Source organism: Sus scrofa, chromosome 9 (assembly GCF_054392235.1).
Source record: "Sus scrofa isolate SSC_HxYL_T2T_F1_AM1 chromosome 9, Sscrofa_HxYL_maternal_Yorkshire_Landrace_v2.0, whole genome shotgun sequence".
NCBI lineage: Eukaryota > Metazoa > Chordata > Mammalia > Artiodactyla > Suidae > Sus > Sus scrofa.
In genome coordinates, this window is record NC_139391.1 from 143,686,277 (window position 1) to 143,713,648 (window position 27,372).

General features: G+C 43.4%; 1 protein-coding gene across 1 annotated transcript; it reads right to left on the reverse strand.

Annotated features, from left to right (window-relative positions):
* Window positions 1-537: 537 nt before the first annotated feature.
* On the reverse strand, window positions 538-27,372 carry LOC146400264 (uncharacterized). Its single transcript, XM_084978583.1, has 4 exons — window positions 27,239-27,372; window positions 10,246-11,994; window positions 5,006-5,079; window positions 538-3,445 (listed from the first exon to the last, which is right to left on the reverse strand). Exons 2-4 carry the CDS (start codon window positions 10,743-10,745, stop codon window positions 3,417-3,419), a joined length of 603 nt encoding a protein of 200 aa, XP_084834709.1. The 5' UTR covers window positions 10,746-11,994; window positions 27,239-27,372; the 3' UTR covers window positions 538-3,416.

Genomic DNA, 27,372 nt, shown 5'->3' on the forward strand with positions numbered 1-27,372 from the left:
GAAGGTGGAATAAACTTGACACCGAAAATTAACGAGAACGTAGAAGGAAAGAAGCAGCCCAAGTCAATCTCCCTTATGAACACAGAAGCAAAATAAATATGTGTGACATATCAGAAGTGAAATTCAGAGTAACGCGTCATGAATTAGTTGGGTTTGTTCCAGGAACGCAAATGCTGGCTTCACAGAATGCGAACGTATTCCCTCTGCCTCCAGCTTCTGGAGGAAAATGTAGAGAACTGACATAATTTCGTCGTTAAGAGTTCGGTACAATTAACCAGGAAACACATTTGATGCTGGTGCTTTCTGTTTGGGAAGGTAATTATTGACACATAGCTTGAATCAATATTATGTAACAGATAGAGGGCTACTCAGATTGCCTGTGGCTTCTGTGAGGGTTTTGGCAAGTTATCTTTTAAGGAACTAGTCCATTTCACCTACGCTATCAAATTTGTGGGTATGGAGTTGTTTGCAGTGCTCCTTATTGCCACTTCATAACGTCCCTGGGACCTAGAGCGATGACTCCTTCTTCATTTCTGATTTTAGGAATTGGCGTCTTCTCTTTTTTTTTCTTAGCCTGGCTAGAGGTTTAGCTATTCTGTTGATTGTTTCCAAGGAGCAGCTTTGGGTTTCACTGATGCTCTCTATTGATTTCCTATTGTCAGTTGCATTGATTTCTACTCTAATTCTTATTTCTTTTTTTCTGCTTACTTGGAATTTATTTACTCCTCCTTTTCTAGTGGAAAGGTTTCCTACTGGAAACTTAGATAATTGATTTTAGAGCTTTCTTCTTTCTTCACGTATGCATTTAATGCCATAAATTTCCCTCTAAGTGTTGCTTGAAAGCATTCCACAAATTTTAAATTGGGTTTTCATTTTTAATTCAAATATATTTTAATTTCTCATGAGATTTATTTTTGACCTGTGTATTATTTAGAAGCTTGTTGTTTAATATTCATGTAATTTGGGATTTCTGAATCATCTTTCCGTTATTGATTTCTACTTTATGTTCACTAAGGCCTGAGAGCAGATAATATACAATTTCTATTCTTGTAAATGTGTTGAGGTTAATTTTATGACCCCGACTATGGTCTGTCATGGTGAACATTCTGTGTGAGCTTGAGAATAATGCATATTTTGCTGTTGTTGGATGAAGAGGTCTATAGATTGCTATCATATCCAGGAATTAATGAAGCTGTTGAGTTTCTGATTTTCTGCCTGCTGGATCTGCCCATTTCTTATAGAGAAATGTTGACCTCTCCAGCTGTAACAGTAGATTTATCTATTTCTTCTCGCAGTTCTGTTTGGGCCTCACATATGTTGATGCCCTGTTTGTAGACGTGCACCTGTTCCAGACTGCTGTGTCTTTTTGGAGAATTCACCCCTTTATCACTGTGTAATGCCCCTCTTTACCTCAGAGAACTCCTTGCTCTGGAGTCTGCTCTGTCTGAAATTAATAGAAGCTACTCTTGTTTTGCTTTGATTAATGTTAGCATACCATTTTTCCCCCATCCATTTACTTTTAATCTCCATGAGTCTTTATTTTAATATGGGTTTCCTGTAGACAACATAGAGTCAGTTCTTTGTTTTTGATCCAGTCAGGCAGTCTCTGTCTTCCGACTGCTGCCTTTAGACCATGAATGTTCAAAGTGAGTATTTAGATTGATATCTGCTATATCTGTAAATTTATTTTTTGGTCTTGTTTTGTTCCTTTATTTGTCTTCTACATTTTTTCTGCCTACTGTGGTTTTAATTGAGCATTTTTATATGATTCCTTCTCCCTCTTTTCTTAGCATATCAGTTTTAATTTTCCAGCTTTATTGAGACATAGTGGGGAAACAGAGATGTAATATATTTAAGGTATACATCCTGGTGTTTTAATGTATGTACACATTCTCGAACGATCGCCACAGTCAAGCCAATTAGCATATCCTTCACGTAGGTTATTTACCTTGTGTGTGTGTGTGTGTGTGTGTGATGAGAATGCTTAAGACGAATTTCAAGTACATGATACAAAACTGTTCACTGTAGTCAGCATGCTCTACATTTGATCTCCAGAGCCTATCCATCCTGCATAAGTGAATCTTTGTACCCCTTAGCCGATATCTCCCCATTTCCTCTTCTTTTCCACTGCTGGTAACCACCATTATACTCTCTGCTTCAATGAGTCTGACTATTTTAGATTCCACATAAAGGCGAGATTAGGCAGTACTTGTCTGTCGGTGTCCAGCTTATTTCATTTAAGGTAATGTCCTACATGGTTATCCATTTTTTTGCAAATGACAGGAGTTCCTTCTTTTTCAAGGCTGCATAATATTCCATTGTGTATATATGTACTGTGTGCACATGCAGATTTTCTTTATCAATTCATTTGTTGACAGGCATCTGGGTTGTTTCCATATCTTGGCTGTTGTGACTAATGTTGCAAAAACATAGAGGTGCATATGTCTTTTCTCATTAGTGTTTCTGTTCTCTGCAGCCTTAAGAGCCTAGTGGGCAATATCAGTCCTCAGAAACAAGTCAAAATTCAGAAGCTTCTACAGCAGTTTGAAAAGTTGGCAGTGGTGGCGGGCCAGATGGGTAGCCCAGCCCTTACAGGGAGACTTGGTTTTACTGCTAGGAGAGGAGCCACAGAAAATCTCCACACACCCTTCAAAACCTTTTCTCCACCCTCTGTAGTTCCCAGGGACTAGTGAATGCTGGCCCTGCCACCTCCTGGGGACGGACAATTAGGATCCAGACCCACAGGCAGCCACCGGAGAAGTCAGTGTGCAGTCTGACTTCTTTCATGGAGAAGCTAGAAGCTGGCCTTTATGCCCTGCTTAGTCTGTTTTTAGCGAGGGGCTGAGCCACGGGATTCGCCCACATGCTGATTAAAACGTCTCCTTTGTTCTCTGGAGTCCTTAAGGGACTAGACTTCCAGGCCCAGCAAGTTCCAGAGACGGGGCAGTTTGGAGCCAGTCCTCTGGGAAGTGGCTGGTAAGGCTGGGGTGCAAGATGTGGGCTCCAAGTCCTTTCTCCTCAGGGAGAAGCTGGTAGTTTGGGGTTGATACTGATTTTATGATGTGGTTCAGGGTCAGTTTCTAGCAAAAGGATACCTCAGCTCTTCCTCCCAGTTTCAGTGTGGGTAGTTTCTCACCCACCCAGAATTGTGGAATCTCTCAACCAGTTTCTGGACGTCTCACAAGGAGAACTGCCAGTGTGCAGCTGATGCAGCGGGGCACAGCGAGGGCAGGGAGCAGCAGAGCCTTCCACCCACAGCGTGTCACCTCCCTGATGGCTGCCTCTCAGTCACACTTCCTTGGAACGTTTCCAGCGGTTTCCCTGGAGATGTGACATCCACTAGTTTACAACAGACATTCGTTTCCCCGGTGGCCTGCAGCCTAAGTACGTGGCATTGTCACTGCTTCAGCTCTGGTTCAGTTCCTGGCCCTGGAGCTGCTGCATGCTGTGAGGGAGGCCAACCAAATTTTAGGAAAGATAAAAACTAATTCGAGGTCACTTTCAAATAATGCTACTACACCACTTCACAGGTACTCTACGGATCTTATGGTAACAAACCATCACTAATTCCTCCCTCCTGCTTCTTACATCACTGCTCTCACTCATTAACTTAAACATAAGTATACATAGATACATATATACACACATTATATATAACGAATAATACACAAGTTACATAGAGTGAATAATATGTAACTGTATACATATCTTTGTATAAATACATATGTATGTACTCAAGTGTAAATAATTAAAAACCGTGTCGGTATTATTTTACAAAAACCTATAATCTGTCAGATCAGTTAAGAACAGGAAAAGTAAATACCAGTACCACCAACTCCAGAGACAGGGGGGTTTGAATCCAGGCCCTGGTTTTTGGTTTGACTGTCATTTCCTCCTTCTCTGACCACCTTCCTTCCTTTACATCTGAGTTTGTGGCTTGGCTATTTTTCCTTCTGAGGAACGTCGAAGATTTCTTGTAAGGCAGGCCTACTGGCAAGAGTCTCCTCCATTTTTGTTTGTCTGAGAAAGTTCCTACATCTCCTTCCCATTGCACAGGACACAGAATTCTGGACCGGTGGGTTTTCTCTCTCAACTTTTAAAGTGTTTCGCTCCACTCTCTTCTTGCTCCCATGACGCTTCCTGAGCAGTCAGGGGTAATTCATGTCTTTGCTTTTCTACAGGCAAAGTGTTTGGGGGGAGATTCTCAGTCATTGTAATTTCCAATGTTTCTTCTGTTTAGTCCTCTTTCTTTTCCATCTCATAGTCCTATCACATATATTTTGTCTTTTATAGTTTTCTCACAGTTCTTGGAGATTCTGTTCTACTCTGTTGCCTTTTTCTCTTCTAGTTTCGGAGTTTCTACTGAGACATCGTCAAGCTCAAGATTCTCTCCTCAGCTACTTACAGGCCCATCAAGGCTTTGCTCTTCGTTATGATGGTGTTTTTGATTTCTAGCCTTTCTTCTTGGTTCTTGTTTGGAATTTCCATCTCTCCCCTTACGTTTTCCATGTGTCCCTGCATGCAGTCTACCTTACTCATCAGGGCCCTATCATATTAATCATAGTTGTTTGAAATTCCCAACCTGAGCATTCCAACATTCCTGCCACAACTGAGTTTGGTTCTGAGTCTGAATCTAATGTTTACTCTGTCTCTTCAGACGATGTTTTTTGCCTTTTAGTTGCCTTGCAATTTTTTTTCTGTTTTTCTTTTTTTCATTTAAAGTTTTATTGAAGTATAAAACATTTACAATGTTGTGATAGTTTTTTTCTGTACAACAAATGATTCAGTTATACATGTACACACACATCCATTCTCTTTCAGATTCTTTTCCCGGCCATTTCCAGTGGAAGTTCCTCTTGTGGAGTTCTATTCTGTTAAGTTGTGAGTCTCTGTATGGGCATGTCTGTCTCTCCAATTTCTGGGGCAATCAAATTGCCCGGTGACCTCATGTTCCTTATGGCTATAAGAAGTGTTGATTTTTCTGTTTGTTCAGATTTTTACTTACCAGTGATGATGATCAAATTCCTTACATGCCAGATGGGAAACTGAAGTTCTACACTTTTTATTTTTAAACTTTCTCTACAAAGAAAGATGAAGAATACAAGTTGAATATCAAGCTTACCATTTTTGTAGGGCAATATCAATTTTTATGCAGATTAAAACTAAAAGATTTTATTCTCCTTAATTTTTTTTTTTTTCAACCCTTAGCACATACTTAGAATTTATTTTCTGGGCCTTGTTATTATAGGTCAGCCCCACTCTTTGTGAAAAAGGACAACTTCACTATTCCACCTGGTTAATTACATTATGCCCTGAGTTTGCTTCAGAATTTTACCAGGAAGACTAAATCGAATACTCATGGGCCTTCTATAATTATACCCAGATACCAATTTTTTGTCCATCAGATAAATGCACTTCTAATTAGATATGCAGAGGAGAAAACTAAAAATGTGCACCAATCTTTTTTGCATTTACTGAAAATTTCTTCTGTCTATTCGGAGCACATCATTGTTCTGCAAATGAGCATCCATCTGTTATCGTGGGAAGAAAATGTAATCCTTTGCTCTTTAGTTTCTATTTTCCCATTAGGCCATACAAGGAAAGGAAATGAGTTCTAGGCTATACTTTTGATTGATTGCATAATGGAACACATTTACACAGAGAAAAGTGCTATTTTTATTTTACACACTTCAATAAACACACATACATATGTTCAACCTTTAGATGGAGGCATAAAAGTGACTAACTGAGGATTCTGGAAATAGAGTGAAAACATACATAAAAGTTTTACTTTTAATAGCATTGTTCAGAATCCTATTATCCAAAATTAAGGATAGGTTTCTAGTCTTCTTTTAAGTGCACAGTTTTAAATTTAGTCTTCCAGAACTATTTACCTATTATGTTGTATTATGTAATATCCATTACAGTATGTTCACACTTCTCACACTAGAACATTATGTATGGATTTTTAAAACTTGCTGGTAGTCCTCTGATGCTTTGGAATATGCCTTCATCATTTTTCCTTGTAGTCGTATCTTCGATGTCACTAAGTTTTCCAAATAAATCGTTTTTTCATGAATGCTTTACTTCAGGAAGTGCTGAGTCTTACCATCACAGATGTTTAAGTATATTTTCATGTAATTTATCTCTCGTATTTACCAATTTCTTACGGTTTCAGCTAACACATACATTTTGAGTGATAATTTCCTTATCTGCCCCCCTTCCCACCCCCACCAAGGGACCAAGGTGCGTGTCTAGGTTTGGGTCTCTGAATGTAGTAAGGCGACCGTTGGTGCAGGCCTTCTGAATTTCGGGCTCATAACTCTACCCTTCCTCTGACTTAGTGATATTTTCTTCTCTTGCTGCCTCAAATTCTGATTATCCTCTACCTTTCCTTTCTACCCCTGGGTCACTTTCCATGGCCATTGTGGAGCTCTTGTTCATTGTTTCAGTGACTTGTCTGCTTGCCTATATTTCTTTATTTTTACAGACAAGTTCCCCAATCTATTATCGACTATTATTGCTTTCCATTGCACCCAGCATTCTCTTAAACAACTCCATTACGCTTGCTATTTGTTTGAAAGTAGTATTTTCTAATCTTAGGTTGTCTCCTTAAACTACTGAAAAGTCTGCTTTGATGTGATAGTTGAGGAATGTTCTGTACATGGAAAACTCTGCTTATTTGCATGGACCTCAGAAGCAACGAACGGGAAATCACTTCTGGAATAGCACAGGCCAAACCAATACATATGCCGCCCTCCACCTCTACCGATCACCTTCTGAAAGGGCCCAGGGAGCTGCCGTGTGGACAGCGACTGGGAGGTAGGAGGCAACTGTGCCATCATCAAAGTCCTCCAGGCAGGAGGAGATGGGGCATGCAGTGGGTATGGAATGACCTCCTGGGAACCAGGCACACAGAACTGGAAGACCTGGTGATGGGCTGGACGAGGCCGAAAGAAAAACCCTGTGAGGAATCAGCTTCTTGGATCTTAACCCTGGTTACCTTTTAGTGAAATGTAGAAAAGTGAAAGGGGGAGCAGGTGGGTGAGAGACCAGGGGTTCAATTATGAGCATTTTTTCTTAGGCCCACACCTGCAGCATGTGGAAGCTCCGAGGCTAGGGGGCTGAATCGCAGCTGCAGCTGCAGCCTACACCACAGCCACCGCAATGTGGGATCCAAGTCACGTCTGTGACCTACTCCACAGCTCACGGCAACACCAGATCCTTACCCCCCTGAGCGAGGCCACATCCTCATGGATACTAGGCAGGTGCATTTCTGCTGAGCCACAGTGGGAGCTCCCCGAACAACTTGTGCTTGAGGAGCACACAGAGATGAATTGGATGTGTCAAGGTGGGAGTGAGACAGGAGAGTTCAGATCTCAAAAAATGAAATTTGGGCAGGAGTTATAAAACTTCAAGTTATTAGTATATGGAGGACAGAGAGTAATAAAAATAATTGCTAAAATTTATGGAGTACTAAGTCACCTTGCTAAGCATTTATGTGTTATCCCAATTAATATTCAAAACACCCTTTAACCTAAATATCATCAACCCTGTTTCACAGGTGATGAATCTGAGACACAGAAAATGAAGCAACTTGCCAAAGAGTATAAAACCTGTGAGTGTCAGAATCCAAAACCTTACAGTCTCCTAAAGACCACGCACTCATAACCAGGATGTCACATTCATGACAGACTATGAGGGAGGGAGAAACACAGAACAAGACGTAATGCAAAGTAACTGGATTTTAGAAGACAGGTAAATAAAAATACGGGGTGAAGGCAACGAAGAATTCCTGACCAGGAGTGCAGGCTGGAAACCAGCCTAACATATCATGGACACCAAGGGAAAATAACTTCACGAAGGAGGAGACAGTTGAGCTATTTCCAGCAGGGCTGTGCTGAGGGGTCAGATGAGGTGAACTTGTGCATAGGACCCTGCAGTCAGGACACCCGTCTTTGTCCTTGCAAGAAGCGTGCGGGTGTGCCGGCAGAATCCAGAATGAAGGGGACCAGAGTCAACAAAGCTGACTGTGTCCACTTCCCCAACACAGTCTTCAAGCAACAAGGACAGCAGCAGAACCAGAAAACAGTGTCGTGCGCAGGAGCAAGACTAGAACAGAAATGCAAACCTCAGTGCGAAAGCTGTGAGCCTTCTGTTTTCTCATCTCTGGGACCCAAACTCTCGCCCTGAGATGGAGAAAAAACAGGAGCAAGACTTGAAACCAGGGCTTGGGGTTTCCCTGCCTGCCTGCTCTCAGAGCGAGAGAAATGTCTGCATCCAGTCTAGACCAGGAGCTAAAGGACCTCGAAAGTGAGCCTTAGGAAGAGGGCAGCCCTCACCGGGAGCTCCGCTGGCTCCAGGGCTGGACCTGCACGGGCAACACTCACGTCTGCTTTGAAGACACGGTCGACGGGGACCTGGCAGAAGAGGCCCTGAAAACACAGTTAGGAAGAGATGAGCCCAAAGTGAACCGAAAGAGAGAGGAGAAATTAAAGACAGGTTCTACAAATAACCAATCCCAGAGAGGGTGTGGAGAAAAGGGAACTCTCCTACACTTTTGGTGGGAATGTAAGTTGGTAAAACCACTGTGGAAAACAGTATGGAGTTTTTTGAAACCTGACACAGAACCACCGTACGATCCAGTAAGCCCATTCCTTGGCATACATCCAGAGAAAACTCTAATTTGAAAAGACGCGTGCACCCCTATGTTCACAGCAGCACTATATCCACAGCAGCAAAGGCATGGACGCCGCCGAAATGACCATCGACAGACAGATGGATTAAGAAGATGTGGTGCATGTACACAGGGCAATACGACTCAGCCATGAAAAGGAACGGAAGACTCTGCCATTGGCAGCAACGCGGATGGACCTGGAAACGTCCCACTAAGCGAAGTTAGTCACACAGTGACAGGCTAATGTCATATGATGTTATTTACACGTGGAATCTAAAGAATCAAACTCGAGACAAATGAATTTGTATCTTAGCAATTGCTCTTGCACTTTTCTCTCATTCCATCCTCCCACTTAGCAATTATGTTATGTTCACTCAAGTTTGCTGTTTATTTTTGCCTGAACAGTTTGGCAGGGAATGAACGTCGTGTTAAATAATTTCATATATATTATCTTTCCTTCCAGTCCTTTGTATATTGTAAGTTTTTATGTTTTATAATGTTACACAGGTAAATCATTATTAAAGATTTTGTAGGAGGTTAAACTTTTTAAAAACGTACAGAGAAAAACAGAATGATCCTCCTTAAATATTCAAAAATCATTTCCCTTCTGGGAAGCGATTACCTTCCAGAGGTCGTTTGCAGATGCTGTCTTCATTATATGTTTCTTTGCTACGTATTTACACAACCTATATGCCTACGTATAAAGACATGTTTTAAAAATATATGTAAGTGTTCTTCCGATGAAAAGTATAGGTGGGGGCTTGTTTCATACTAAAATATTTCTCACTCTATTTAGGGACACACCTCATAAACATCCCTCTTAAACTGTGTTCTCCCACAACAGACACGCCAAAGCTTCAGGAACAATTTTCCTATTGATGTGTGTGTAACAGTAACTCCAATGTTTTGCTATTACAATAAATTCTTAAAAGAATATTCCAGTTCATGCCTCTTTTCAAATATCTATGCGGAACGTAGTTTCTATAAGACGGAAACCTAAAAGCAGAAGTTTTATTCCAGTTAGAATGAGAACTTATTCATGTAAACGTTACTCCTTGTACTTCTAATTCTGGGCATTGCAATTTGTTTACGTGACAACATTGGCTTTCTTTGTTTTGTCTTACTAACCCCGGAAGTTCTTCATACCTTCTGCGTGTTAATCTTGTCCAGAAGGAGCTTCAATTTCTATGCTGTCACAACTTTTTCATTTGTTAGTGCTATCTTTTTGCTATTGCAGTGTCAATTTTCTTATTACTTCTGAGCTTTGTTGTGTTTAAAATAAGCCTTCTGGCAGTTCCCGTCATGGCTCAGCAGAAACAAATCCGACGAGGAACCATGGGGTTGCAGGTTCACTCCCTGGCCTAGCTCAGTGGGTTAAGGATCCGGCATTGCCACAAACTGTGGTGCAGGTTCGCAGATGCAGCTCAGATCTGGCGATGCTGTGGCTCCAATTTGACGCCTCGCCTGGGAACCTCCATACGCTGCCAGTGTGGCCCTAGAAAGATAATAAACAAATAAATAAGCCTCCATTCCTCAAGACTGAATCCATCTCTCCCGTGTTTTCTTACCGTAAGTTTCCTTGCAATGTAGTCATTCTCCCTCGGTCATTGTTACTGATGTGTTTGGACCTCACTGCTTTCATTTGTCTCTGGACCTTCCTGCGCTTCCTTCCTGCTGCCTGTTTATTGCTCACTTGGACTTTCATCTGGTTCATTAAGCGTCTGGCCAGTTCCTCTTGCCTGGGACTGAAGAGTCCCCCACACTGTCTCATCACGCCCACGGGCTGTGGCTCCGAAGGCGGCTCCGGAGCAACTCTCCCTCGCGTGTCCGAGCCGCGTACCTCTGCCTGCAGGACGGCCCGGACCTGGGCCTGCTTTCCCCAGGCTGCTGCTTCTGGGGCTGCGGCTTTGGCAACCTGACAGGCGTCTGCTCTGCATCTCGGTCTCTCTCGCCATCCGCCTCTTCTCCCTTGCAGCAGGTGCTCGAGCCTTGGGGAGAAGAGGGCCGGCCAGCCCCACAGGCCCCGCTGCTGCGGGTGCTGCTGACACTCCATCCCTCGAAAGCGCATCAAAGCGGTGGACGGCGCCTCCCTGGTTGCAGAGGTGATACGCGGGAAACACCCCCCACCTCCTGTGTCCCCAGCAGGCGGTTCTTTCAGGTGGAACGTCGGTCCTCACACAGCCACGTGCCTCGCAGATCCTCTCGGGTGCTTTTTATAATATTGCCTCGTTTTCACACTGCGTGCAGGAGAATGCCATCACAGAGACGGACGCTGGAACTCTTCCTTCAGACTCACACACGTATTAGTCTCAACGTGTTATTGCTGCACTTCATTCTCAACGTCTATGTAGTCATTGACACGTTTAATGGTGGACTCTTCGGCTTCTTTCTGCACAAAATGGGAAAGCGGCCGGTGCCTAAATAGGACCAAGTGATTTTTAGAAGGATTTACTCATCTACAAAGAAGGATATGGAAATTGCTTTTCTAAGTGGGTTCCAGGAAGCCATCAGCGTCCAGGTGTGGGAGAAAAGAAACACGGAAACAATCACAGGAAGCCTTTCTTTCCACGCGGAAGTTCCCAGGCCAGAGGTCAAATCTGCGTCACGCGGTGACCCGAGCCTCTGCAGTGACACCGTGGATCCATAACTTGCTGTGCCCCCAGGGAACTCAGAAGTATTGTTGAAAAACAGAAGTTGCAAGAGTTTTTACTTCCTCTGTGTTTTGCTTTCTTTGTTGGAATTTTGTTTTAGATTCCAACTGTCCTTTAAATGTTGTGCTAAATGTTAACACACAGTTTCAAGATAAACAAAGTATCAGGTCCGCTGGTGGATGACATGCTGAGGCAGAAAAGAAAAGAAAGGGCTGGAAGTACGACACGAGCTATGCAAGCCAAGGGCAGTCTGAGAGCACCTGCTCTAAGATGATGGAAGGAAGGCAGAGGGCCCAGGCCCCGGAAGACAGACCCCGCGCTTGGAATGTCTGCGAAGTGACAGGCAGGTGAAAAATTGGGGTTTTCCTGGCTTGATTTCAATTTCCATGTGCAGTCTGTGAGGCTTATTTAACCACATGTTAGAGTTTGAATGACGAGACAGTGCTTGCATTCTTTATCCCCCTTTCTGTAATTCTGTCTCCAGGTGGCACTCGCGGGAGGATCGTGTGATTTCAATCCACTGGGCATTCCTGGGCGTCGGTGCCAACTGAGGACAAGAGGCGAGGGTTCGTCATACCCAGATCACTGGGCTCCATGACGGAGCGTTGCTGCCAGCAGAGCCCAGTCTTGGCTCAAATGCTCAGACGTCTTATGTACCTGCTCCTGCTGGGCAAGGAAAGAAAGCACTGAGAGATCTGAGCCGGTGCTCCAGAGGAGAGCCGTGAGTGGTAGCACCACATTCGTTATTTCTAAGCGAATAGCTATGCATGTGGAATCAATACGAGATAGTTTCATATCATGAGGAGTAAAGATTTGCAGTGGCAAAGGAAAATAAAAATGCAAACTCAAAGCAATTAAGTAAATTTCCTACAATCTTAACTTTGAGTCAAACTATTGATACAAATTCAAATTTATTTTTGTTTCCAAAATAATGCATGTATTTAGCTCTGTGCCCTGAACATGGTTAGAAGAAATGACAGCCTGGAGCAGTAAACACCCGCAACACCCCAAGTGTGGACTTCAAACGCGGACCCCAGGAAAGAGACCCAGGGGCAGCAGCAGCATTCCGACAGCCTGAGTCGTCCTTTCTCCTGCCCTTTGATTTTCAACTAACTGGACTCCATAACCAAACAAAAGCATCTCTACACGGCCTACCAGCTCACCCTCGAGATCCATCCATCCTCGCCCTTGGGCCTCGGGGGCTGGGCAGTGAGGGGAGCAGTGCAGAGAAGGTACTGGCTCAGGCAGAGGAGGAGGAGGGAGGGAAGGGGAGGGTCTGTGCTGCAGGCGGAGGGACCTGCTGTCTGGGGGAGCCTCACTGATGGAGGGAAAGGGGAGGGACGACAGACGAAGATCTGAGGAAGCTTCCCCGCCTCCTCGTCTCCCCGGATTCTGGCCCGCAGACCCCCAGGACCCCTCACGAGGGTCCCTGACCAGCTGTGGGACCCCCTGGAGCCCCACATGCTAAGCACAGACCTCCCGTCGCGCCACCACCAAGCTTTCCTTTTACCCTGTCCTGGCCTTAGTTTCAAGTCGGCTCCTGTAAGAGAAACCAAAAGCTTTTGGTCTGTACCACCTTCTGGAAAACAAAAGGAAGCCTCCTAACCATCAGCCTGTGAACTGTGAGAATCAAGTAAACAAATCTTTGCCCAAATAAGAAAGACTTTCGTCACTTCAAATGCAGCAGTAAAGAAAAACTCATCAAACACCATGAAAAATCATGGTAATATGGTTTCATAAGAAAATAACTTTTCAGCAACCAATCACAAAGACATGGACTATTGGGATTTAACTGATAAAGAATTCAAAAAAGAAAGCTGTTATGACAAAATTCAGTGAGCTACAGGAAAACTCATAAAATTAATACAATGACCTCAGGCATGAAATTCAGGAAGAGGCGCACCTACCAAAGAGACTGAACCTCTAGAGAAGACCAAATAGAAAGTCTGGGGTTGAAGAACTCAACACATGAGATGAAGAAGGCACTAGAACACATCCGAAAAATCAGATCCAGTGGAGGAGAGTTAGTGAGCTGGAAGGTGGAGCTGAGAAAATTCAGGTGAAAGAGGAGAAAGAACTAATATTTTTAAAAGTGAAAAACCCTAAGAGAATTATCTGACTCCATTAGATAAGCCAATGTAAAATAACAGGTATTCCAGGAGAGGAAGAGAGGAGAAGGGAGCAGAGGGTGTAGTTTAAGAAAGAATAGCAGGACTTCCCCACCCTGAGCAAGGAACAGAGCAGACAGTCCATGAAGCCAATAGAAAACTTTATTATTTCAATTCAAAAAACCTTCTCCAAGACGCATTATATTAAAACTGTCAAAGTCAGTGATAAAGAAATAGTTTTAAAGGAGGCTGGGGGATGAAAGAGAGTAAGCTCCAAGGGACCCCCATGAGGCTATCAGTAGATTTCCAACAGGCCAGGAGAGAGTAGAATGACATATTCAAAATACTGAAATGTAAAAACCATCAGCCAAGAATACTCTACCCAGCAAAGATGTCCATCATATATGAAGGAGAAATAAAGGCTTTCCCATCAAACAAAAGTGAGAGAGTTCACCACTGCCTGACCTGCTGAACAAGAAATGTTGAAAGAAGCTCTTCAAGCTGAAACAAAACTCTATTCAAGTTTTGAATATCAAGGTGATAAATAGACAGTCAGAATTAGAAGACTATAACTCTTTTTTAGAGTGTATATTAAACTCAACTACGGCATCAAGTTTAAAGGAAAAGGATCATTAAATAAAACTGTAGTAGTATTTTAGCTACTACAACTTGGTAATGAAATCACAGCATAAAAAGAGAATCTGTGACATCAAAAATATAAAGAGGTAGGAGTAAAATGATGGGACTTTTATAGGTAAATGAAGACAAGTTGCTACCAGCAAATTTTATCTATGAGGTAATTTATGTAAAACTCACGGTAACAAGGAAGCAAAAATCAAGAGCAGCAATAAGAAACATAAAAACGGAGGATGGAGCAAATCCCCGTGGAAACCCACCACCTCCCAAAGGCTGATAGAAACAGAAGGAAAAAGAAACCATGGGGACAAAATAACGAGCAGGCAAAAGCTTCAATGGCAGCACCTCATCCACAATCCCCTGAAATGTAAATGGATCGGACTCGCCTATCAAAAGGCACAAGGTGGCTGGATGGATTGGAAGAAAACGAGACTCAACTGTGCACTGCCCAGGGCAGACTCAGCTCCGCTCTAAAGACACACATGTGCTCAAAGTGAAGGGCGGGAAAGCGAGAGTCCAAGAAAGTGGAAAACAAAGCAAGCAGCATAGACTTCAAACCAAAAAGGGTAACAGGAGAGAAAGAAGGTCGTTATGCAACACAAGCGGTCAGTACGTCAAGGAGATGGAACAACAGTAGATATGTACACGCACCCAACACCTGCACCAAAACACGCTGACTCGGTTCAAGGCACAAACTTTGTAATCAGTAAACAAGGCATGGAGCTGGATTGCACAGCATAATGGATGCAGACAACAATATTGTCCTATAATTGTGTAATATGATCGACTTCACCATATCGGCCTTAATTGCAAGAGAGAAGGTATCACAGTAACACACCGTACACACCTTCAACCCACACGATGTTCTGAGGCAGAGTCACTCAATAAAAATAAACTTTTACAGATCGTAAGACGAAAAGCACTGAATAAAAGCCTTTGATGCCATTATCTTCCCCAATCTAGCTTGACTACTATGCATTTCATTGTAGGTTTGTTGAGAGAAACAAAAGTGAGACCCCTCCAAAGCAAAATGTTTTCCTGAAAAAAAAAGTAGAGCTCTCAGATCATGTTTGATTCTAAGGCTGAAAAATAAATACATAAGACGATGGGAAAAAGGGGGACGATCAGATGGACAGACAGACAGGTCCAGGAGACATGGCAGACTCTCCCACTTTCTGGTCCAACATGAAGAGAGCCTGGAAGAGTCGTCAGGACAAGGAACGCGCTGTCTAGACAGCACAGGTGGGATTCACGCGTAAGAGGGAGGAATGGCTGGAGGCTTAGCGTGAACCATCTGTGAGTTAAACGCACAGGGGTGGTCTTCGGGACCCTCGGGAAGCTCTTCAAGGCTCCCAGGGTGAAGACTGCAGAAAAGTCCCCTGTGCTTGTGCTTCCAGCAGGAAAAGGGAAAAAAGAACCCTCTGAAACGTCGCCAGAGCTCTCTGTTCTCCTAAACAAATAACTGCCTTCCAAAGAAAATTTCACCAGAGCCCAACTGACCTGGAGGAAAGAAATACCTGAATCAAACCCCTGGAGACTTTAATATTGGGGAGGGGGATGTCCTCAACTCCAGCCCTGGCCTTGGGTCCCACCTACCGAGGAGGGGCTCTGAAAAGCATTTGCGGAGTCACAGCCCATGGGCACAGCCTCACTAACACATCAAAACCTGTTAGAACCTCAGAGGCCAATAAAACCTTGTAAGAGTTTTATCTGCGCAAACATCAGCAGTGGATATGAGTTCCCCGGGGATCTGAGAGAGAAAAGGAGAGCAAAGGAGTGAAATAATTGACTGGCTCTCGCTTAAAGCCTCATTGGCTGTTGGTGACCATTTGTCCTTAGGTTTCATTCTATCACCCCCAGGCTCAGGTTCTGGTTTGCTGCCTCAGCCCTGGGGCATCAGAGCCTCTTCAGTCTAAGGGCCTCATTGTTTACTGAATTGAATAAACCTGATCGCAGCAGTTGTGTGTAAATGCATGCAAATCCACACACGCTCATAGTTGGCAGAAAAAAAATCCGTAAGCTACTATTTGTTGTCTCAAGATGCTCATTGTAAAAAAAATCATTCCGTTGCTTTTTCTTTTTTAACGGCCACACTTGCAGCATGTGGAAGATCCCAGGTCAGGGATGGAATCTGAGCCACACCTGTGGCCTACCCTGCAGCTGCAGCAGAACCAGAACCTTTAACCCACTGGGCTGGGCTGGGGACCAAACTCTCGTCCTTCTGCAGGCAACCGAGCTGCTGCAGTTGGAGTCTTAACCCACTGTGCCATAGTGGAAACTCCTTCATTTCTTAATTTTTTCCTGTGTGTGTCTAGACCAAAGCGGCCGTTTGAAGTAACAGCCCCAGATTAGGCAGGCGAGGAGGAGCCGTCAGCATCGCAGCCCTGACTCTGCGGTATAACGCGGGTTAAATATCAGAGGCTGCTGAGGAGGGGATTTTCTCATCTGTAGTGAGGATACAATGCCAGTATCTTCATGGGATTTTTATTCGTTTCCTCTGGCTGCTGTAAAAAAAATTGCTACAAACTTGGTGGTTTAAAATAACACAAACGCATTACCTTACAGTTTGGAAGGTCAGAAGCTCAAAATAGTTCTCAATGGGCTAAAAACCAAGGGGTCCAGGGCTGCGTTCATTCTGGAGTCTCCGTGGAGAACCCACTTCGGTGTTTTCCAGCCTCTGGGGGCTGCTGTGTTCCTTGGCGGGTGGCCCTTCCCGCATCTCCGAGCCAGCCCGTCAGGCCAAGTCCTTCTCACACTGTGCGGCTCTGACCTGGCCCTCCTCCCTGGCTCGTTGCCTTTAAGGACCCTGGCGACCCCGCTGGGTCCGCTCAGGTAACCCAGCATCATCTCAAGATCGCTAACTCAACTATATCTGCAAATTCCCGTCTGCCGTATAATCCACCATAAATCCGGGTCCCTAAAATCAGACTGCGGTCACCTTGGAGGCCAGCAGTCTATCCTCCCCGCCACAGCATCGCCAGCAGCTGCGAGGAGGAATGCGCAAACGAGGTTTGAATGACGATGATGAAACGTTCTGTTTTGTTCTCACTCCCTCCCCCCCTCCCCCGCTTCCCCCTTCTCCCCCCTCCTCCCCCCTCCCTCCCTCCCCCTTCCTCCTCCCCCCTCCCTCCCCCCTTCCTCCTCCCCCCCTCTCCCTCCCCCCTTCCTCCTCCCCCCTCCCTCCCCCCTTCCTCCTCCCCCCCTCTCCCTCCCCCCTTCCTCCTCCCCCCTCCCTCCCCTCCTCCTCCCCCCTTTCCTGAGGCTATGTGTGGTCACACTGACTTTTTCTGTCTCTTTCATTTGAGAATGTAACCTTCACTGCATTTTCCCCTCATGTGATCTTCTGCGCTCTCCTTTTCAGTGTTTATTTCCGCATCCTTGAGTCTCACACCAAGTAATCCTCCCCGACAGCCAGCTCCCGCCTGCCTCCCCCTGTGACGGGCGATCCGCGTGTCTTCTGTGGTCTCACCTCCGCTGCATGCTTGCTCTCGGCCGCTGCTAGGTCACCCCTCAGGATGCATCATTTATGAACCGTTTTCTCAATGGTTTGACGGCTATGTTTCCACCAGATGAGCCGTTCTTCTCTTAAGGTACTACCTGCTTTGACACTTCACGCTTGTGCAAAACTCAGGACACCACCTTGGTTTTCAGTTTTTTTTTTTTTTTTTTTTTTTTTTGGTCTTTTTGCCATTTCTTGGGCTGCTCCCGCGGCATATGGAGGTTCCCAGGCCAGGGGTCCAATCGGAGCTGCAGCCACCAGCCTGCACCAGAGCCACAGCAACGCGGGATCCAAGCCGCGTCTGCAACCTACACCACAGCTCACGGCAACGCCAGATCGTTAACCCACTGAGCAAGGCCAGGGACCGAACCCGCAACCTCATGGTTCCTAATCGGATTCATTAACCACTGCGCCACGACGGGAACTCCGGTTTTCAGTTTTAAGGGAAGCGCTTCATGGTAGGTTTTCATCTTCTGAAGTTTCCCACACCTCCGAAGGACTGTTAACGGGGGAGAAACGTCGTCACTGCGTCTGAGCAATAGAGCAAAGTCGAACTTGAGGGAGTGTCTCATCTGCAGGAGCCATGCAGACAAGCAACACAATTACCCACGACACAAAGGGACAGTGACGCAAAACCGAGTTTTAGAAGGGCACGCAGTGTGCAACCAAGTGACGCGGAGGTGGGCAATCGCCTAGAGCACTGGATGGCCCCAGGATGCCAGAGTGAGTGGTCTGAGGTTGAAAACACATGTTTTGAGGCAGGAATCATCTTGGTGTACACTCCTGTGTGTTCACATCATTAAATGATGTGCTTTGGGGTTTTTTCTTTTTAAAAAATTTTATTGGAGTATAGTTGCCTTACGTTGCTGTGTTAGTTACAGGTGTACAGCAAAGTGGACCAGCCATCCATTTGAACACATCCATTCCATTTCCCATGTAGCTCAGTGCAAACCACTGAGTAGATTTTGCTGAGCTGTGCAGTGAGGCCTTGTGGATCATCCGTTTTGTACAGCCGTGTGTGTGTGTGTTATTCCCGCCCTCGCAATTAACCGCTTAATGTAATGTTGCTTTCATGGATGCAAAACAAAGAATTGACTCTTATTAATCATTAATGGTAATAGTAATAACTGAAGTGTATGCTTGATCTAAAGATATTCCGGAGCATATACTAGTTACCAAAAATGTTTCAAATGACCGGTAATATGTTATGCTATAATATAAACACAATCTATGTCTAAATAATGACAAGAATCCAGAAGAAACCAGAAAATGTCCAATGTGACCAACAACTGGTTGAATAAGTATTTGAAACTATCTGGTTAACATACGGAATGTTTTCTATTTTATCTCCGTATTTGTCATTATAGAAAGACATTTTCCAGAAAATGAGTTGTTTTTGTCCCTTTGCACCTGTCGTTTGCTGACTAGACAGTATTCTGCTCAGATAGAACACCATAGCTACCTCATGAAAATGTGTATTTTCTTGGTAAAGACAGGGCACATCAACCCTCCATTCGCCGTGAGGGAATATCAATGATAGTCAAAATTCCATGCATACTTTGCATAATATTATGAAAGAGTAGAATTAGGATAAAACTGATTTTGTTTGACCAGAACTCAAAAATATCACTGCTGTTCATGTGTAAGGCCCTGAATTCAATCTCCGTGCCCTGGACCAAAAATAGCTTTAGTAACATGGTTTTAAATTTTCAATGTTCTACTTGAAATTTGAGCCTCATTGATTGGAGCTTCTGTCACCTGGACCAAGTTGAGCCAAGACTGGGCCATACAAAATATACTGACAACAGCAATCTATGGTTCTAATAGCCAATATAAGGCCTGACTTAGGTTACAGCATCTAGCTGAACCTGAGGACATGTGGCTTGCCAAGGTGTGAGAAAATGTTGGCTTGTGAGAAATGTTGGCTGAGGTTTGCTAGGAGAAGCTGGACAATATGGAGAAAATGAGGTACTCTGAAGTCACGGAAGAGACGAGTGGGTATGAAAACACTGGGTGCTACACTGCCTGGCACCTGAAGCAAACAGGTGACATCTGGAAGGGGTTGTGGCAGAATGAGTTGAAAGCCGGGAACGAACGTCACCACATCTCCCCCCGGACTTAGACGGTGGTGTCCAGGCAACAGTGTACACTGGCTCTAGACGAATGTGGCGGTGATCACACCGGCCAGTTCAAGGTGGCATCACTGACTCAGGATGACAGAATGGGGCTGTGCAGAAAGCGACAACGGGCTGGTTGTATGTCTGTGGTCTATGAGACCAAGAAATAAAAGAGAAAATACAGAGAAAAATGGCTCTCAGGGAAATACATTTGCAACCCCTTTGACTCTAGAGACACAGAAGGTGCAAACAACATTCCAAGAACCTCGCTGCAACCCCATTAAAGGCTGGCCTCTGGAATCAATCACAGGAGCACCCCCGGCTTACACGGAGAACTGCACCTCCAAATGCAGCAAGCACGATGCAAAACACCTTGTGTCTTTACATCATGCGAATGACTCCACATTGTCGAACGTAATGCCGCAATCCTAAAAAAGAATACTCTTTCAGCTCTACAGATGAGAAAACTGAGGCATTGTACAAACTTACTCCTTCAATAAGCAGCTAAGCAGGAAGTCAAACCAAATACATCCATTTCCATCACTGCTCTATTAAACACATCGATTCAATTTTTGAGGAACCTCCATACTGTTTTCCATAGTGGTTACACCAATTTACATTCCCACCAACAGTCTCAGAGGGTTCCCTTTTCGCTACACCCTCTCCAGCATTTATTGTTTCTAGAAAGTTTGATGATGGTCATTCTGGCTGCTGTAAAGTGGTACCTCACTGTAGTTTTGATTTGCATTTCTCTAACAATTAATGATGTTAAGCATCTTTTCATCGGTTTTTTGGCCAGCTGTATGCCTTCTTTGGAGAAATGTCTATTTAGATCTTCGGTCCATTTTTTAATTGGGTCTTTTTTTTGATATTGAGTTGTACGAGTTATTTGTATGTTTTGGAGATTAATCCCTTGTCAGTCACTTCATTTGCAAATATTTTCTCCCACTCTATGGGTTGTCTTTTTGTTATGATTGAGCAATCCCACTCCTGGGCATATATCCAGAAAAAAAACATAATTCAAAAAGATACATGCACTCCAGTGTTTATTGCAGCACTATTTATGAGAGCCAAGACATGGACACATCCTAAACGTCCATCAACAGAGGAATGTATAAAGAAAATATGGTACATATATACCATGGAATATTACTCAGCCATAAAACAGAATGAAATGATGCCATTTGCAGCAATATGGATGGACTTGGAAATCATCATACTACGTGAAGGGAGACAGTGGAAGACAAACATCATATGATGTCACTTATATGTGGAATCTAAAAAAAAGTGTAAAAATGAATTCATTTGCATAACAGAACAGACTCGAAGACTTTTTGAAAATCTGTGGTTACCAAGGAGGGCAACTGGGCAGGGGAGGAAGGACTGGGGTTTGGGATGGGCATATGCACACTGAGGTATATGGAATGCTTGGCCAGCGGAGACCTGATGTATAGCACAGAGAATTCTACCTAATATTCCATGATCATGTATGTGGGAAAAGGATCTGAAAGAGACTGGACGTGTGAACATGTATAACTGAATCACTTTGTTGTACAGCAGAAATTATCACAACATTGTAAATCAACTAGACTTCAATAAAACTTTAAAAATGAAAAAAAAAGAAATAACATGAAAAAAAATACCAACTCACAACACATAGAGTAAGCTGAGTGATAAATATACAGCAGGACTTCTTTAAAAGTCCTCCAGGAAGTTCCCAGCATGGCTCAGCAGAAACAAATCTGACCAGTAATCGTGAGGACGCAGGTGCACTCAGTGGGTTCAGATCCCACGGCCCTGCCGTGAGCTGTGGCGTAGGTCACAGACAGGCTCGGATCTGGCGTCGATGTGGCTGTGGCACAGGCCAGCAGCTACAGCTCTGATTGAGCCCCTAGCCTGGGAATCTCCATATGTCACAGGTGCGGCCCTAAAAAGACAAAAACGTAAAAGTCTCCTCCAGTGTTTTGAGAATACATATCGCCAGTAAATAAATGTGTACTAATTCTTGGTTTCAGTAGTAGCCATGAAAAGTAGTAGAATACCTTTCTAATCAAGGTACCTCTAATCAAGCTTACGTCTTCTGTAGCACACTTGGAGTTGAAGAGCAGGTAATGCATTCTATTTGTTTTATCTGATTTTGGCAAAACTTAATCCCAATAAGATGAAAGATGACGTATTACAAGGTACAACTTTTCACGTGAATTCTACTTATGTGTAAAATCATGCAGAAGAGGACTTGAGTCATAAAGAGCGTGTGTGTGTGTGCGTGTGTGTGTCTGTGTGTGTGTGTGTGTGTGTGTGTACCAGTAGCTGGGGGCGAGAAGGGAGACAGACTTCAGGATAGGACAGTGTTCTATCTTTTTCTCCTTCTGTGGGTGAATTTATCCTCCTTCTGATTCTATGAGGATCAGTCATAGGGTCCTTCTACCTTATCTCTCTTTTTCCCCTAATTTCCTTAAATGTAACTGTTCTATCTTCACTCGCCCGTTTAGCCTCTCTTGCTTCCCCCAAAAGAGGAAGTGCATAGAGTTAGCAAAGCTGGAGGAGAATAGATATATTGCAGTTCTTTATTTTTCCTCTTCAAGCCTTGGTGGAGACAAGTAATGACTTAGTCAAATTGCAAATTATTGCATTTGGCGTAAATAGTATTTTAAAATGTTGAGTTACTACTGTAATTTGTTTTTTATTTCATTCTTTTATATATTTTGGATGAAATACCTACTGAAATATGTAAAAATTATAGTGCGTCAACTTTGTATTTTGTAGAGTGAATTATTTAGTCTAACAAATTTAATTGTCTTAGTTGATTTAATTTCATTAAGTAATAGTCTCGAGACATCTAAATAAATGTATTGACTTTAAAAGAGTTTTATAAGGAGTTCCCGTCATGGCGCAGTGGTTGACGAATCCGACTAGGAACCACGAGGTTGCCGGTTCAGTCCCTGCCCTTGCTCAGTGGGTTAACGATCCGCGTTGCCGTGAGCTGTGGTGTAGGTTGCAGACACGGCTCGGATCCCGCGTTGCTGTGGCTCTGGTGTAGGCCGGCGGCTACAGCTCCGATTGGACCCCTAGCCTGGGAACCTCCATATGCCGCAGGAGTGGCCCAAGAAATGGCAAAAAGACAAAAAAAAAAAAAGAGTTTTATAAATTAAAGGATGATTGTCAATTGACGTAAAATGGAGCAATTGGTTAATCCATGGAAATTAACTGTTTAAGTTAACGAATTGTGAAATTATAATACAGTTGTCTTGGTCATCACAAATGAATTTTTTTGGCATCTGTTAAAGCCTACAAGGAAAGCAATTATAAATGTCTTCCCAACACTATTTAGTAAACCAAGGCTCGCTTTTCCTTCCTAGTGCACTTAATTTGTATGTTTAAAAAAAAAAAAAACCCGTCTATAGAGGCTGAAGTGCTGGGAGGGTCAGTTCCGCACCAAGGGTGGTGTTTTTCAGCATTTTCTTTAGTTGATGATTTATAAGGTGCCAGAAACGCTAATGGAATCTTTAACTCTTTGTCAGGTTTCTATTTGCTCTAATTATCCACATTTTAATTATGGCCAAGTCTTATACAAATTAAATAATGCCTCTGGAAATTTTGTAAACGTATTCTCAACTGAATTACGGTGTCCAGGACCTCATTCTAGCCAGTCTAGAAGGGAGTAAAGATTACAGAGAAATAGTTACCAAATTTAATGGCTATTCACATTTAAATCATTTTATGTATACCATTTCACAGAACTTACCAAACTATAGTATAAAATAAAATTTCAAAATTTAAAAAACCTCCTGAATGGTGTTAAAGAATTCAAACACTCTACTTAATTTAAGTTGTTTTAATAACCAATGAGAAAAATGCTAAAACAACATAAAGTCATCATTTTCCACATCTGAACAAATACAAGTGCCGTATGATGCCAATATTTAAACTAAGTAGTAGAACACATCATTCCAAAAACCACAGCGGCAAAAGTGAAAGTGGGCACAGTGCATCAAGCCACTCAACTGTACAAATTAAATGTGACATGATTCCGATACGTTTTGTATTCATCAAGATGAATGGAGTCAGAAAAATAATTCCCTGTGGGAAAAATCAATTTGATTCTGAACGCACTCCATTCAACAAAACACTAAGCCAAAGAGTATTTTGAGCAACAAACGTCTGAATTATCAAAGATTTAATATTTCATTAGAATTAATTTCTGTGACACAATCTGTTTAGAAATAAAAGACGGTGATGAAAATACACTACTGACTTATCCCACTGTAGTCCTGTCTGTTTTCAGAAACGGGACGGGCATTTGCAGGTATGAGGGCCAAAAAGCTGCTGGGGTTGAACAGGGAAAGCGAAGGCGTCCTGGGAACACGCACGCTGACCCTGCTCTGGGCCGGAGGGGCACCCAGGTTCTGCAGGGAAAAGGACCGCTCTGTGGGCAGGAAGGGCATGGCATCCTTATACGGGCTCCTTTGACGAGGATTTTGTTTTTATTTTCATTCTGTTCCTTTATTTTTGCGGTGGGACCCAAGAGATGCCGATTGGGACGAAGAAAACATAGATGTCAACGGTGAGAAAATGACCAGAAAACCCCCCAAAGATGAACCTGCGAGGTAGAGGGCACTTAACGACTTCAAAACTGTTCCCATGATGTTTGATCGCGAGTCGGGCATGTCTCCGTTTGACTGAGGAGTCTAGCGTAGGCTCAGGACGCGTAGGCGACACATCCGAAGGCACAGGGCCAGGACGGGGGACGCGGAACACTCAGGCCTCGGGCGCCAACCCCAACACACGCTTCGTTCTCTCTCCTCTGGGTTCCATCCACCACCAAGCAACTCTCTGGTCAAGGACTGACCAGAACACTCACAGCAGCCACTGTCCTGCCCTGGGTGCCAGGCCACGTTATAGCACATATTTAATGTGTGAAGAAGCTACCAACCCCTTTTCCACAGTGTCTGCAGCCCTTCGCACTCCTACAAGCAATGGACAGAGCACCTCGCCTCCTCAGGGCTTCACCATCAACCGACGGCACCATTACTGCCTCCAAAGCCAACCTTTCTAGTGGGTTTGTGGTATAGCTCACTGTGGTTTAATTTAAGTTTCCCTGATAAATAACGATGTTGAGTATAGGTCAATACACTAAATTTCCGTTTGTAGTTCTTTGGGAAAGTATCTGTGTAGATACTTTTCCCAGTTTAAAAATGAGGTTATTTAACCTTTTTTTTTTTCCCCTTCTTTTTTTACAGCCACACCTGCAGCATATGGAGGTTCCCAGGCTAGGAGTCTAATTGGAGCTGCAGCTGCCGGCCTCCACCACAGCCACAGCCACAGCAGATCTGAGGTGTATCTACGACCTGTGCTGTGGCGCTTGTGGCAAAGCTGGATCCTTAACCTGCTGAGTGAGGCCAGGATCAAACGAGCATCTTCATGGACATGAGGTCAGATTCTCAACCCACTGAGTCACCACGAGAACGCCTAAGCCTTTTTCCTTTTCTTTCTTTCTTTCTTTTTTTTCTTTTTTCTTTTTCTTTTTCTTTTCTTTTTTTTGTTTGAATTTTGAGAGTCCTGTTTATATTCTGGATGTAGGTCCTTTGTCAAAAATTTGATTTCCAAATGTTTTCTCCCAATCTGAAGTTTGTCTTTTCATTCTCTTAACATTGTCTTTAGCAGAGAAAGTATTTTAAATTTTGAGGAAGTCAAATTTTTCACTTTTCTCCTTTTGTAAGCTGTGCCTCTGGTGTGGTATCTAAAAATCTCCTTGCGTAATTCAAGGTCAGATTTTTCTCCTATAATTTCTTCAAGAACTTCTATAGTTTTACACTTTATATTTAGGTATATGATTTATTTTTACTTAATTTTTGTATAACGTGTGAGGTTTCATTTGCGGGGCTTAGGGTTTTTTTTGGTTTTTTTGTGTTGCAGACAGATATAAAATTGTTCAACTCCAGAGCTATCCTTTTTACTGAATTGTCTTTGTAACCTGCATCAGAAATCAGTTGACGGTATTTGCACCGGTCTCTCTCTGGATTTCTTATGTTGTTCTATTGATCGTTTACTCTTTCATCAAAACTACACTGTGATCACTAGGGCTTTCTCGTACATTCTGAACCAGGCCGTATGTTTGCTCTGACTTTGTTCTTCTTCGCCTTCGTTGTGCCTTCCCGAGCAGCCTGCTTTCCTCCTGACCTGTCCCTCTGCTCCTGCCGAACACAGGCTGCTCTTGGAGAGGTTTCGACTCTGCTTGCGTAAAAGGTGACTGTCCCTGGGAGGTGTCTGGAAATGCGACGTGGTGGTCCACAGCTGCTCAGAGGCAAACTTTGTCCTTCTCCTAGCGCAGGTCTTTTAAACGACCGTCTTATTCTCAATTATGAATTTGCATTGTTATTTTTCATAACAACTTTGAACAACATCCAGGGTGGTTGATCCCTGAAGAAAGATGCAAGACGGCAGGTGCTTGGCCTCTGCTCCCTGGTCAGTCCCTCTGGTGGGTGGCGTGATCCACCTACAGTATGTGCCAGGCTGGAGGAGCCCTTCCCCAGACTCCCGCAGACATTCTACTTCCCTCGAAGTGGTCTTTTTTAAGAATCTCTTTGACAGTGGCTCAGAAACTGAGAGAGTAGCCACTGTGTCAAACAAAAAAGTCATCAATGCTAGGAAATGAATTAAACCTTAAAAATGGGTTATTATTGAGCAAATTACATTAAAGGATAAACAGATAATAGTATCAAGAATATTTGATGGGGAACTGGAATTGTCCTGTGTAACCACCCCAAATATTCAGATTCCCATCCCCCCAAGATTTAATGTCTTCATAGAGTGGCTTTATGAAAACATTTCTAAAAATTTCCCTGACAAAGAAGAATCCCAGGAAAGTCATATAACTATGTGAGAAGACAAGTAAGTAATACATGCATAATTTTGAAGAAAAAGAATTATAAACAGACAATGCCAAGCCCTGTTATTCAAGTAGTAAACAGGAAAAAATAAATTCTGGTATTGGTAACAACAAAGCACACATCCTGCCAAAGAGGAGAAAACGTGCTGGAGAAGACGCTACTCCAGTTAAACGCCACACAACACAAAATGTAAACCTCTCACAGCAGAATCCCAGGACTTCAGAGCTATACTAATACTCTTCCATAATACGTGATTCTCCAGTAGAATCGAAACGTTATTAGTCAATGTTGAAAGAGAAGGAAAAAGCTCAGCGTTATGAAAAGGTAACCTATACGGAAACAGGATCTAAAAAACCATAGATTAAAAACATAAAAAAGCTATAACGTGCTCTTAAAAACAGGGAAGTCAGAAAATGGCAGGGTGGAAGTAAAAGTGCACTTTCTTCATATTTACTCGCAAAGGGCACTCGAGGGTATTATTGGTGTTGTAGAAAGAAATGCAGAGCAGGCCCGCTCTGGTTTCCCCCATTCCTGTAGGAAAAGAGCCCAGAGAGGGTTCCTTTCATCTCCTTAGAGCAGCTAACGGTTTTGGTGGATCCGGGTTTCCACATAGACCTGTAAATGTGTGTTTATTCTAAATAAGCTGTTTATTCTTTTTACCTGACCGTTTTGGGCTCTGTGGTGTTGTCTTTGGCCTGTGGTCTGGTGTTTGACTCCATAACCCGATTCATACAGAAGACTGATTCCCACACTCCTTTGATAAACAGATGTGTGGGGTCTCTCCATATAATGAC